The sequence below is a fragment of the Phoenix dactylifera genome, chromosome 7 (genome assembly GCF_051530095.1).
Source record: "Phoenix dactylifera cultivar Ajwa chromosome 7, Ajwa_hap1_PhDact_Kaust_v1.1, whole genome shotgun sequence".
Lineage (NCBI taxonomy): Eukaryota > Viridiplantae > Streptophyta > Magnoliopsida > Arecales > Arecaceae > Phoenix > Phoenix dactylifera.
The window spans coordinates 24,683,093-24,695,484 of NC_143196.1; the positions used below are offsets into that span (position 1 = coordinate 24,683,093).

Consider the following 12,392-nt stretch of genomic DNA (forward strand, 5'->3'; position numbering starts at 1 on the left):
TTGTGCAAAAAAAAAAAAAAACTTCAACTTTATGCACAAAAGAAAAACATAAAAAAAAACTCCAAAAAGTTATGTTTGTGCCCACCAGGCGTGCCAATGGGCCAAGTCGGATTGGCTTATGAGTAACATCAACCCAACTTGGTTTTTTGTTCAAGTCCTAATGTTAGATCTAAAACCAACACAATTAAAGATTAAGTTAGGTCATGACCAAAATTTTTTTTTACCTAATGGGTCAATCAAATTGGGTCAGGTCCATGTAAAACTTAGTTCCAATCCGAAAAATTTGGATTTAGATTGGATCCAGATCATTCATATGGCAATGAGTTAATTTATGCTTTTGATTTAATAATAAATCCATATAGTAATAGAAAGAAAGGTCAAAAACTTGCCAAATATTAAAATTATTGGACTTTTACATTAGGTTTGCACAAAATTTATTTGGATTTTCTATTCTAGCATGTTCAACTAGAATGTTGTTCGAGTTATATAATTTTAGAAAATATTTTATGAAAAAATACCGAGGAATCTATAAAATGGATTTCCAAAATCTATGTACCTCAAAAGGCAAAAGTACTCAGAACTCAATTATATCAAGAACTACATGTATCACCTCCATCTTCAATATTTCTTTAGTGAATAACTTGGAAAGTAATGCAATGATGTATCTTGAGGATCATTTTAAGATAAATCTTATATGTGACCACCATGAATAAGTAAATAGCATATGTTCATATATTGTAAGGTTTAACTAAGAAAAAAATAATTAGCATACCTAAATCAGCATCACCATCAGCCATTTCAACATCAGCTTTACCAATAAGGTCTGCTGAATCACTATCCCCTGAGCCTGAGTATGTCTCCTATGCCTTGCTAACAGCATCATCCATTGAATCAAATACCTCTTTGTCAAACAAAGTTAGAAGCTCAAATTACTTTTTCTTCTAGGTATTCTAGGTTCGGGTCAAATAGTACGTCAGAAGTCCTAAATTAAATCCAAATAACAATCGGATCAAATGAGATCAGGTCAAAATTTAATAAACCCAAATCTAACCTAGAATGTAGAATGGATCTAAATTTGGTATCCGACCCAGCTCCACAGGTTCTTAAATTAGGTCCAGATTGGGTCTAAGCAGTTTGGTTCGAGTTGGATCACGGATCAACCTATTTGCAGCCCTATTCCCCAATTTGCCTCTCCCATGATCCAGATTGTCGGAACCATGACTGAGTATTTTTAATGGTCCCTATTATATTAGTTTCCTTAAAAAACATGCATGCATGTCACAGTATAAAGAATAAGAGCCTTGCCGAAAAAGGCAAGTTTATATTGTCTAAATGAAGTCTCAAATTTGTTTGTCGCAGCATGCAAATCTGACCTCTAGAAGAGGAATAAGTCTGTTGAAGCAGAGAGGAAAAGGTTCATAAAACAAGTGGCAACTTGCCTGGTGTGGCAAATTATAAGCAAGTGCTCCCATGGCAACTTAACACTGCTGCTAGTGTCACATCAGTGAGCCCTAGTCTGCAAGTTATGCTATCCCAAGTGTAACATAGTAAAACAATATTCCTTATACCCACGGATCAATATCACAAACATTCAAGGCTTTCTATTAGAGTGGTGTCTAGTGTCTCGAAGTAAAAGGGCAAGAAAAAACATGAACATGATTCTAATGGATGTGTGAATAACGGTTTCAGTGAGTTGGGTAAACCTAGATTAAAGCATACTAGGCCTAAACTAGATTCTACCCATACCTGAAGTTAGGGCTGTCAAATGATTTGAGGAGCTTGAGCTCAAGATCAGTTTGAGCATTGTTTGTTCAAGCTTGAACCTAGTTCATAGGCTTGATATTAATTTTAAACAAAGTTTTGTTTTCTTCAAAAGAAAATCGAACCAAGCTTTCAAACGACCTAGAGCGATCGCTGGATAAAACTTTTTAGTTAATAAAGTATATGATAATATGTATGTAATCGACCATTAGATTTAGTCAAATATCTGACTTTTGGTTTAGTTGGAATATAATCAGAGCATGTTTAAAGCGGGTTTGAACTAAATTTCAACTAAGCTTGATTAAAGCTTGAATTAAGTTTGAACCAAGCTCAAGAAAAGCTTGAATTGATCTCAACATGACAAATGTATTGAGCTGATTGAAATAGAGACCAGCTTGGCTCACTTCAAAATCAGACCCGAATTAGGCATGATAAAACAATAAAGAGCTAAGCTTTGCTCAATTAACCAAACTTGATCAGACCTAAGCTTGATCAATTTCGGCCTATTACACCCTAAGAACTCATCCCAAAGCTCCAATCTCCAATTACGCCAGGTAAGGATCCCATGAAGTTGGTGAAAAATCAATGGAAATTGCCTCAAAAAATCAATGGAAATTTCAAAACAAAGCTCCACTCCTCCCCAGATTCCATGGCTATTTTTTGGTCTTACCCTAGCAGCATCAATCAGCTTACATCTAGGACAATCTTGACTCGGATGCTCTCGCAAAGGACCTTTTTCCGTTTCACCAGTTGCTCAGTTGGCCATTTTTTGGGCAGCTAGAGACTGGTACAATAATTTTTGGCATGAAGATTGGTTTTCTTACTGTTTATGACCGACCTACAACTTCAGTCCGGAACTTCATGGGTCATGATCCACACATACCCTGAAAAAAAGGACTGAATGCAACCTTTAAACCACCAATGAATCAGAGTGTCTTTAAGACGGCAATCCACCCCAGCAGGGCAGACATTGGAAAAAATTTCAGAATCCAATCTTACTTTCCGCGCAGAAAATATTTAAAAGGGGTATTGCAAGCAGTATTGGACAAGATTTAAACATTCCAGATATGGATAACTTGCCTGAACTTTTTCCCTATATTTTATTGGAGACATATGATAAAATTGGGATGGTACAAAGATTAGCATGGCCCCTGCCCAAGGATATGCATCCTTTTTAGATTCAGAAATACATGCTTCAAACTTTGCCGATATTGATTTCTGAAGATAATCTGTAGGATAGGAAAACCCGCTTACAAACTACATTTCAAGGCAAGTCCAGAATACATAAAAAGTTAAAAACGTCATCACAAAGGCAGGAGTGCAATCCTTGAAAGCAAATGGATGAGAAAGAAAAAATAATTTTATAATTATGGCATCATGTTCTTTACATAAGTCTCATAACACATCTCAGCCCCAGAACTCAGTCACCGCACCAATAACCCAGACAATCTGTTGGACTCCGTTGAATTATATTTGCTTGTATCATACAAACAAGGGAAAAAGAAAATAAGTCCATCCCTCCAAATCAGGGAACACTGATATATGAAGCTTTTGCTATAACTTGGTTAAATTAATTTTAGTCCCTACACTACTGACAAGAAGCTCATGGATAACAGGTGCTTCCTCATATGCTTTGACCTATACAAATTGGCGTGTGCTTGTGCAAGGCAGCTTCTTTGAGATCCTTTTATGTGCAGATCGGCAAACTATTTAACCATGCATTGAAGCCCTGCTCTCAGCTCTTCAGTATATAATGTCTAAAATGGATGCATACGAAAATCCCGCGTGCATACTTACACAATCTAATAGTAGAAATTTGAATCCTTATGAACAGATGCATCCTTGCAAAGCACTGAACGCACTTCCATGATTGATCTGGGTGGCTCCAGGTCTTTCTCCTGCAGTGCATTACCAAGCAGTTGCTGCATCTGTGATGCAAATGTGTCATCCAAAACCTGCATTATTCAGTCAAAAAGATGCGTACGCATGAAGGGAAGTAATCCCAGACAGGCTATAAACATCCTAGAAAAACTTAGTTTATGTAGAATATCTTTACAAAACTAGTCTTACTTACAGCCACTGTGACTCGTGCACCTTTATACCATGCTCTGTTCTCTTTTCGATTCTCCAAGAAACTAAGGACATCCTGTAACCAGAGATAATTAATTATGTGTATTGCTATAACCAATAAGCAGGTAATGATGCATTGCATGTCATATAGCATACCTGCCCCATTCGGTGCCAAAAGCCTCGACATACTGCTACAAACACATGAACCTCAAAGACTGTATGGAGGTGATTAATTGTCTGCATAAGGTGATCCTTCAAGGGCTGCATTCTGCTTCTAATATCAGATTCTGCTATAGCATCCTTTGAGTCTTGGATGATCTTCTTGAGCTTTGTGGTGCTCTGTGCTCGAGTCTGAACATACAAGTATGATAAATGCATCACAAATGATAAGAAATTTCCAAACCAATATTGTAAGCTGAAAGGAAATATCACGTTAGCCTACGACCAAGACTTGTTGGCACATCATTTCTTGTATGAAAAAACTACTTGTCCTGACATGTCCCTATTGTGCTATAAGAAGTCTCCTGACACCTTTTATCATTTTCGCCCCATCATCTTTACATGTTTTTCAGTATAAGATAGTGCATTGAACTACTTAAACCAGGATCGGCGGAACCGTCCAGTTTAGGGCATCCCGAGCCATACCAGTGGCGGACTGGGACAATTCTGGCAACGAAATCGAGAAGACGTCGCTGAAAGGGGAAAAGAAGGAAAGAGAGGAAAAGAGAGAGAGCGAGCGGGGGAGGGAGAGAGAGAGGGAGGCCGGCGGAGGGCCGGCGGAGGCCTAAGCAGCAGGCGGAGGCCTGCCATTCTCCTGCATTCGAAACAGGGGTTCGGCCGCTAAAATATTTCGCAATTTTTAAATAAAACTTGCCGACTTTACTTAAAAATCATAAAAAAATTTAGCAGCTAAATCCCTGTTCGAACGAAATAGGAGAACGACCAAGGCCTCCGCCTACTGCCCAAGTGTCGGCCTTCGCCGCCTCCCTCCCTCTCTCCCCCTTCTCTCTCTCTTTTCCTCTCTCTCGTCGCCCTCTCCCCCACCTCCTCTGCTGTGTCAGTACAGGCCCAACACGGCATAGTGTAGGGCCGTACCGACTCGTGCCGCCAAGCAACCGGTATGGTGCTTGGTACCGGCACAGTAGACCAAGATTTAAACTTTGCCTGGAACAAATCTTATGAGTACTGCCAATTAGGCAGCATTAAGGCCTTCCATGGCTTTCAAGCTCTCGGGTGATGTTGAAGTGATACCACTCCAGTAGCTTAAACAACCCCAGAAACAAGATTTCTCCTCAAGGCAAAGTCAGTGTTTGCTGTGCTAGAACAAGCTAGTTGAGAGATGCGCCCTATTTTGGTTCAGTTGAAAGCATATAGCCTAAGGTGAGACTATCACCACTACAATGTCAATGAAATTTTTCAGCTCCCGTTGGCTTCAAACAAAAGTGCTCAAAACCGTGTGCACCACTTTTTATTCAAATTCCTCACAGCTAGAACTAACTGTTGGACGAAGGTCCGGTTTTGCGTACTGAAGGAAAACAGAGTATACAAGCAATTACGGAATTAGGTTCATGTTCATAGCTTCATCAATTGACATCGTGGGGAAATCATGTTATCCATAAAAAAAAGACAACTCATGCATGTTATTTAAGGCCACAAAGAAATTTTCTTGAACATCTCACATGTTCCATGCTATACTATAGGTTGGATTGTCTTTTTGACTTCTAGCATTCATGCAACTGAGTGAAACTTGGGCCTAGAGTGATAAAATTCATTACATTTTCAAAATTGTCCTCCAAAGCAACCTAATATCAAGAAATAATGTCAAAAGGATGTAGGAGTTTGCTTGTATACTTACATTCTCTGCAAGTTTCTCTACAACCGCTTGCAGGTAATTCCTGAACTTCGCTTTCAATGTTACACTTACTTCGCCCAGGCGATCTTCGGCAGCTACACCCCCACCATCAGGTATACAAGAACCCCAAGATTTCAACTGCATCTCTATTTTTGGTCGCAGAACATCAATCATTATTTTCATAGTATTCAAGAGAATTCCCAGCTGAAAGCAAAATATCCATATTCTTAGACCACAGTTAAGTCAAAATGTTGAAGGTGCGTAAAAATGCACAGGGAAACAGCTCACTTCATCAGGCACATTATAAGGAGAGATTGAGTTGCGCTTAGCAAGTTTCTGAACGTATTTGAGGCCAAATTTCTTTGGTGTCATACTATCCTTCAATGGAGCCAACACATCTGCATATTGCTTCTCCAAAGCCTCAACCACTGCCTTCTCAATATCTGCAATGGCCTTTAAATTATAAAGGCAACAAAAACAAATTGCTGTAAAATGGCTGATCTGTCAAATTTGATAGGACATGGAAAAGCAAAAATAAACAATCAGAGGGTCTAAGAAAATAAACATACATTCTCCAAAACAAAGGTGTATTCTGGCCAGCGGCATATGATGACCTCATATTCATTCAAAGTATCTTTCAGTCGGTCATACATGTCATCAACAAATGGCGTTGTCATATGCTGTGTTTGAACTCCTGACCATTTTACCTGCTATTCAATGATCAGCCAAATTAAAAGAACCATAAGTGCAATATTAATAACCAATTCTGTAATGCACTGTCTTAGAAAGAAGAGTTCAATGACATTTATAGCAACATTAATTAAAGGATGAAAGACATTTCCAGGGCAAAAAAGACAACATTAATTGTGGAAAGCTCAATCAACCTAGAAGAAAATAATAAGAAAAAAAACTCAAAGAAAGGAAGAGGGCAAAAAGAAGAAACATGGCATCGGGTGATCAAGAAAGAAAAAAAAAAGCAAGAGTTAAAGAGATTAGGGCTTCCATGAGGCATATGATTCAAGCAAATCCCTTATTAAGCATCTACTTATCAGAGGAAAAGGTGACAATGATACTAATAGCATGTGTTGATTGACTTGATTCACCATTTTACACCATAACAGACCTAGAAAGTGTTGAATACACTTAACTTGCCATTGTCTGGACAACTGGAACTTCTTTAATTTGACCAAGCCAATTCAACAAGTGCAGAACCAAAGAGAGTCCTGATATTACTTTGATGGGAGATGTGACAGTTACTAATCATTTTAAAATTGAACTATCGAGCCTTTATTGACAGAACACAAGTTTCCATAAAAATTTGAAGAAAATAATGCACAGAGACAGACATAAATGTATACACACATGAAAATGTCTTAAAATGTAAATATCTTACCTTATCTAATTTACAAGACTCAAGCAACCCAAGGCGTTTATCTTGGATCCATAATATAATATACAGGTGGAATAACTCCTTAGCATCAATGCCTCCTTTAATAGGACTGTGAAGATAATAGAACATATTAAAAGGAAAGTATATTGAGAAAACCAAATAAGCAGCATAATAAATTAATAAAAGTAAGAACAATATTTACCTAATGTTCCAACTAGCAAGATCCTTTTGGAAATCAGCTGTTGCAATTACAAGATCTGCAACAGGTGGTGAGGGGCCAGTAGGAGGGCATGCAACAAGGAATGCACGCAATCTACCACAGAGTTCCACGCTGTAAATGGACGCAGATAGATTCGGAAGGTCTATGAAGCTGCAATAAGAAATAAATACAAACATATTAATAGTAAAGTTGAATAGAAATAAGAGCACTTATGCTGAAAGAATAAGTATCTAATATAGTTCTATTCACAACCATAGAAAATGATGCCAATCTACAATGAACATGTTAATTAAATTAAGGAAAAAATACTTAAACATTCTCTCAACTTAGGGACAGGTTTACTTAGTACCCCTCGAGTTTACAAAGTTTCAAAGTGATTCCTGAAGTTAGTTAAGTGGTTCAATATAGTCTTGAGCCTTATCTAAAGTCCAATGCCATTAAAATACCATCATAAAAGACAATTTTGCCCTCACCAAAATGGCTTATTTATCAAAAAAATGCCTTCTCTTCCATTTTTCTCATCCCTCCTCACTCCTACTACCTTCTCCTCTTCCAACATCTCCTCCTCTCTAAATCCTGTTGTCATCCTCATCCCTCCTCTCCATATAATCTAATCCTAAGCCCCACCCACTCCCACCACCACCTCCTCTTCCAACACACCCTCCTCCCCCTCTAAACACGCCGCCATCCCCATCCCTCTTCTCCATCAAACCTAAACCCAAGGCCCACTCGAGACCCACCTACTCCCACCACCTCCTCTTCCAACATGTCCTCTCTAAACTCCGCTGCTATCCTTATCCCTCCTCTCCATCTAACCTAGTCCCCAGCACATCTAAGCCCCACTCACTCCCACCATCACCTCCTCTTCCAACACCACCTCGTCTTGTCTAAACCGCCTCATCCCTCCTTATCCCTCCTCTCCATCTAAGCCACTCCTCACAAAGATATTTCAGTCCTAAAAATCTCACGTGACCATTATAAGATGAAATCCTATGACTCCAGGTAAACAAAGTTAGACGATGGGATTACATTGAACCACTTAACTAACTTGAAGGATCACTTTGAATCTTCTTAAACTTGAGGGGTACTAAGTGAAACTAGCCCTAAATTGAGGGAGTGCACGTAATTGTCCCTTAAATAAATTATTATCTCATAAGACATGTCAAAAAACTCATGCATAAAATCATGATAACATGAAATACTTCAATTGTGCAAGCATGCAGCCAAGTTCTTATCAAACTGCAACCCATTCTCAAATTCTACAAATACATGATTGCAAAGCAGTCGCGTATCATGGAGCACAGTTTTATGTCTATCAACCTTGTGACACCCTTCAATCTTTTTATAAGCTATTGGTGCATGTGTAAAACATTGGAGGGTGGCCTTGGGGGATTCATGGGGAAGTTTGGTCCTGTGCAGCAGCAATGCATTATAATAATCTTTCTCATTCACGCATTATGCACAAGCAACAAGTGACAGAGTAATGCACAACTTCATATTCACACATGCATCAGAACAAATCCATACTAAAGCTTCTTAACTAGATGAAATAATTACAAATCTTCACATACAGCAGCGAATTTCGAACTTTAAATGTACTATTCATAGGGAGATATTGAGAGCAATTGAAATTTCTTGTGTAAGATTGATTAAATAAATCAGTCCCATTAGGCTAACTTTCAAATAATGTGTCCAAGAAAGGATAGAGTTACTTCATATAGATTTTATGCGTCGCCATGGTTTGCAGTACTATCCTTACCTCCCCAAACCGGATGTGCTATACCATACCACTAATGTACCAGTATGGTACCGAGGTTCAATACAGTTTAGAGGATGAACCGGCTTGTACTGGGTGGAACCGAGCAGTTCGGCCCTATTGCAATTCCAACCGTGAGAAAAGAGTCCCTTGACCCTATCTCAATCAAGGTCGGCAGAACCGGTACCGGGCACCATACCGGTTTCCCAGCAGCACGAGTCGGTATGGACCGTGTCGGGCCTGTACTGATGGAGGAGAGGGCACACAGACTATGGGAGAGGAAAAGAGAGAGAGAGAAGGGGAAGGAGGGAGAGGGAGGGACGTTGACGGAGGGTGGCAGAACAAAACAGGGGTCCGGCCGCGGCCTCTCCTCCTGCGGCCACCGCCGGCCCTCCGTCGGCATCCACCACTCTCCGTCGGCCTTCCGCCCTCTCTCTCTCTTTCCTTCTCCTCCAACTCCAGTAACGGATTTCATTTTCATTGCCGAAACTGTACCAGTGAGCCGCCGGTATGGCTCAAAATGGCCGAAACCGCCCGATTCGGGACGGTTCCGCCGACCCTGATCTCAATAAGGAAGTTATACTATATAGTGTATCGTACTATATCGATCGTACTATACTGGTAAGGTACCTGTGCAATATCCGGTACCAATACAATGAACCTTGCATGTCAGGTAGAAAGTTTAGAAGAAAAAAAACTAAGACACAAGTATTTACTTTTCCAAGTTTAATTTAAATTGAGTAATATCTAATACCATAGAACTTGTAGTTAACAAGTTAAGCAAGGCATTGCCCAAAAAGAGTTACTTTTCCAGGTTTAATTTAAATTGACTTACAACTAATTATCACATAGAATTAGTAGTTAATAACTCAAGCGGAGCAATACTTGAAAATGTTATTTACTTTCTTATTTCAGTTATTACATAGAACCAATGGTTAATTTGTTGAGCAACACATTGCCAATACTGCAAGATTCCCAGACAACATATTCTTCTTCTTTTCTTTTCTTTTTATTTGGATAAGCATATGCCTCCCTCAGATATTAATCATTTCAATTTATTTGTGGATAAAATGAACCAAAATTCAGTTATACTTTTTAAGAATAATATACGATAAAAAAATTCAAAGTAAGAATTGTGGATATAAAAGCTTAAGGTGCAATTCATCATGTGTCAGAAGGCCTTTCTCACAAAAATGCATCAAAATTCCGTAAAAAAGTAATTCAATGTTAATTAAATGTTAAACAGAAACATGGCATAAATTTTAAGCATTGGTTATCCCATAAAGTACACGACACAGTGACATTGTCCTACAATTTATTGAGTATTTAAGGATTGATTCCAGTAAGAGAATTTACAAATACTCTTGTTATCGCACTAAGTAAACAAAATCATAAAGAAAAGGAAACACCCTAACACTGCAATGAAGAGCCTGACACTTGACATCGGCAGGCCATATTTTTACCTATAGATATATCAAACATCACTTAAGTTGGCTTGTATGTCATGTTGATTTTTGGGCATGATGGTATTTAGTTTCCGCAAGCTCAATTACTTTCCTCATATTACTACAAACATAAACAACATTTCCACAGGAATAAACAAAAAGAAGTGGAATATTTTCTTGATTTGGTTATTGTTAGATGGATATGCAATGACTCCACAAAAGCAACTATAAAGAGAACAGTTAGGTAACTTTATATATTTTGTGATTTTGATTGTTGGCGAATAACTTTCATTATTTGGATCAAGATTGTCATTTTTCAGCAGACATGTTGATGTGCAAATCGTTAACTCTTGAAAGATTTTGAAGTTGTCTAATGCTTTCAAGGCTTTCCCTAAATAAGATGTTCTAGCACTGTGAGATAATTTCAAATGGATAAAACATGCCAAAACCAAAAGTTTAAAGCAAAAATTAACCAATATGTCAAAAGGTTGATTTCTAAAAAGCATTAAATCTTTTTTCCAATACTAAATATGTAAAAGCCACCAAGAAAAGTTACATATGTAAAAGAAAATACTTAAATACATGTTCAGGTAAAGGTGACACTTCTTGGCCCAACCCACCAACCCAATGCAAAGTTAACAGGTTTGAAATTGGGGTGTCTTAAGTTCATAACATGTAAACACAACCGAACCATTTATCAAATGGGTTACTCTGGATTCAGAGGCTTCAACCAAATTCCTCCATTTAATAGTTGGACTAGATCAACACACTTACAACCTGAACCTTAAAGTGACCCATTACTAACCTAACTTTAGATGGAAATAATAACTTCAAGAGCAATAGGTTAATTAGATGTCAAATTAATGGATTAATATTGGTTAATAGATTAACCAAGTTATTATCAGGTTCATCATATAGATTGGATTTAAGGGTGTCGAATCAAGGTAGCAGATTAGCCACGTCATTCCAACAAAACCCGACCCAACCAATTTATCAAAGAGGTCACAAGTTGCATCAGTTTACAATTTAATAAACAGGTGGGGTTCAAGTTGGAGCAATAGTGCTATTTGTTAACTTGGTGGGTTAGCATAAGAAGTTTTCCCAAAAATACGTATATCTCATATAGATGCAACTTGACCCAATTCAACCCACTGCCAAAACCCAACAGTATGCTCAGGATTACAATCTTAAGTTACGTTAATGTTTGAAATGTCAACTATGCCACCCAATGTCATGGGCCATATCAATCCATATCAACAAGGGTGAATTCCATGTCAGCAAACCATATGTAGATACTAGATACTTGAGGAATGCATTCCACATATAGTATCGAAAAGTGACTTAAACATGGCCCTACTACAAGATTTCAAAACTTAATGTGAGGGTTCAAATCCCGGTACCAGGGGCTGCCCTGATCTAGGGTTGGGTCGATATGATAATGAGATGGTATGAGATTAGACTGAAATATAACATGAATGAACAGAGAACAATAAAAATAAAGTAAAAAGTAGCATCCAAGATGCTAAGCCATCCAAGTGTGAGGATATAACCATTTCGATCTGTCCAATACCAAGCCTTCGGAAGCACTGGGGCACAACTGACAACAATTGCTGCCAAGATAGATTGGGATGCCTTGGTCTAGAGAGACCTGGAGTCTCATGCATCGCAGAACCTAGTCTCTCCTGTCCATTTTGGTACCAGTGAGATAGACCAGATCCTTAATCCTTGCCTTGATGCATACTAAGGGCTGCAAGTGGGGTTCTATTCCCAAAATCCTTACTAAAACCTTCAGCCAATAAATATTAAGCCAACCCAACATATGACATCGCAAGTTAGGGCAGGCCCAAATTGATCCCCAAGGGTATCTCCATTCTTTAACCCAACCATGATCCAACCAG

At 38.5% G+C, this 12,392-nt stretch overlaps 1 protein-coding gene and 1 non-coding gene across 5 annotated transcripts in view; one reads left to right on the plus strand and one right to left on the minus strand.

Moving 5' to 3' along the window:
• The first annotated feature begins 2,858 nt into the window (after positions 1–2,858).
• On the plus strand, positions 2,859–2,957 carry LOC149753193 (U6 spliceosomal RNA). The gene has a single exon (XR_016396072.1). It is a non-coding gene; the product is annotated as a U6 spliceosomal RNA (small nuclear RNA).
• Positions 2,958–3,103: 146 nt separating this feature from the next.
• LOC103716174 (uncharacterized) overlaps positions 3,104–12,392 on the minus strand; it is a 29,782-nt gene continuing 20,493 nt past the window's right edge. The window contains exons 16-23 of one of the 4 annotated variants that reach the window (XM_039127363.3): positions 7,276–7,443; positions 7,077–7,182; positions 6,253–6,393; positions 5,972–6,136; positions 5,687–5,887; positions 3,988–4,182; positions 3,836–3,907; positions 3,104–3,716 (exon numbers count right to left, since the gene is read on the minus strand). In XM_039127363.3, the coding sequence (XP_038983291.3) occupies positions 3,564–3,716; positions 3,836–3,907; positions 3,988–4,182; positions 5,687–5,887; positions 5,972–6,136; positions 6,253–6,393; positions 7,077–7,182; positions 7,276–7,443 (1,201 nt within the window). In that variant the 3' untranslated portion in view covers positions 3,104–3,563. Of the gene's footprint in view, positions 3,717–3,831; positions 3,908–3,987; positions 4,183–5,686; positions 5,888–5,971; positions 6,137–6,252; positions 6,394–7,076; positions 7,183–7,275; positions 7,444–12,392 lie in introns of all 4 variants that reach the window. The other 3 variants (XM_008804077.6, XM_088701347.2, XM_039127364.3) reach the window with 3 other exon arrangements.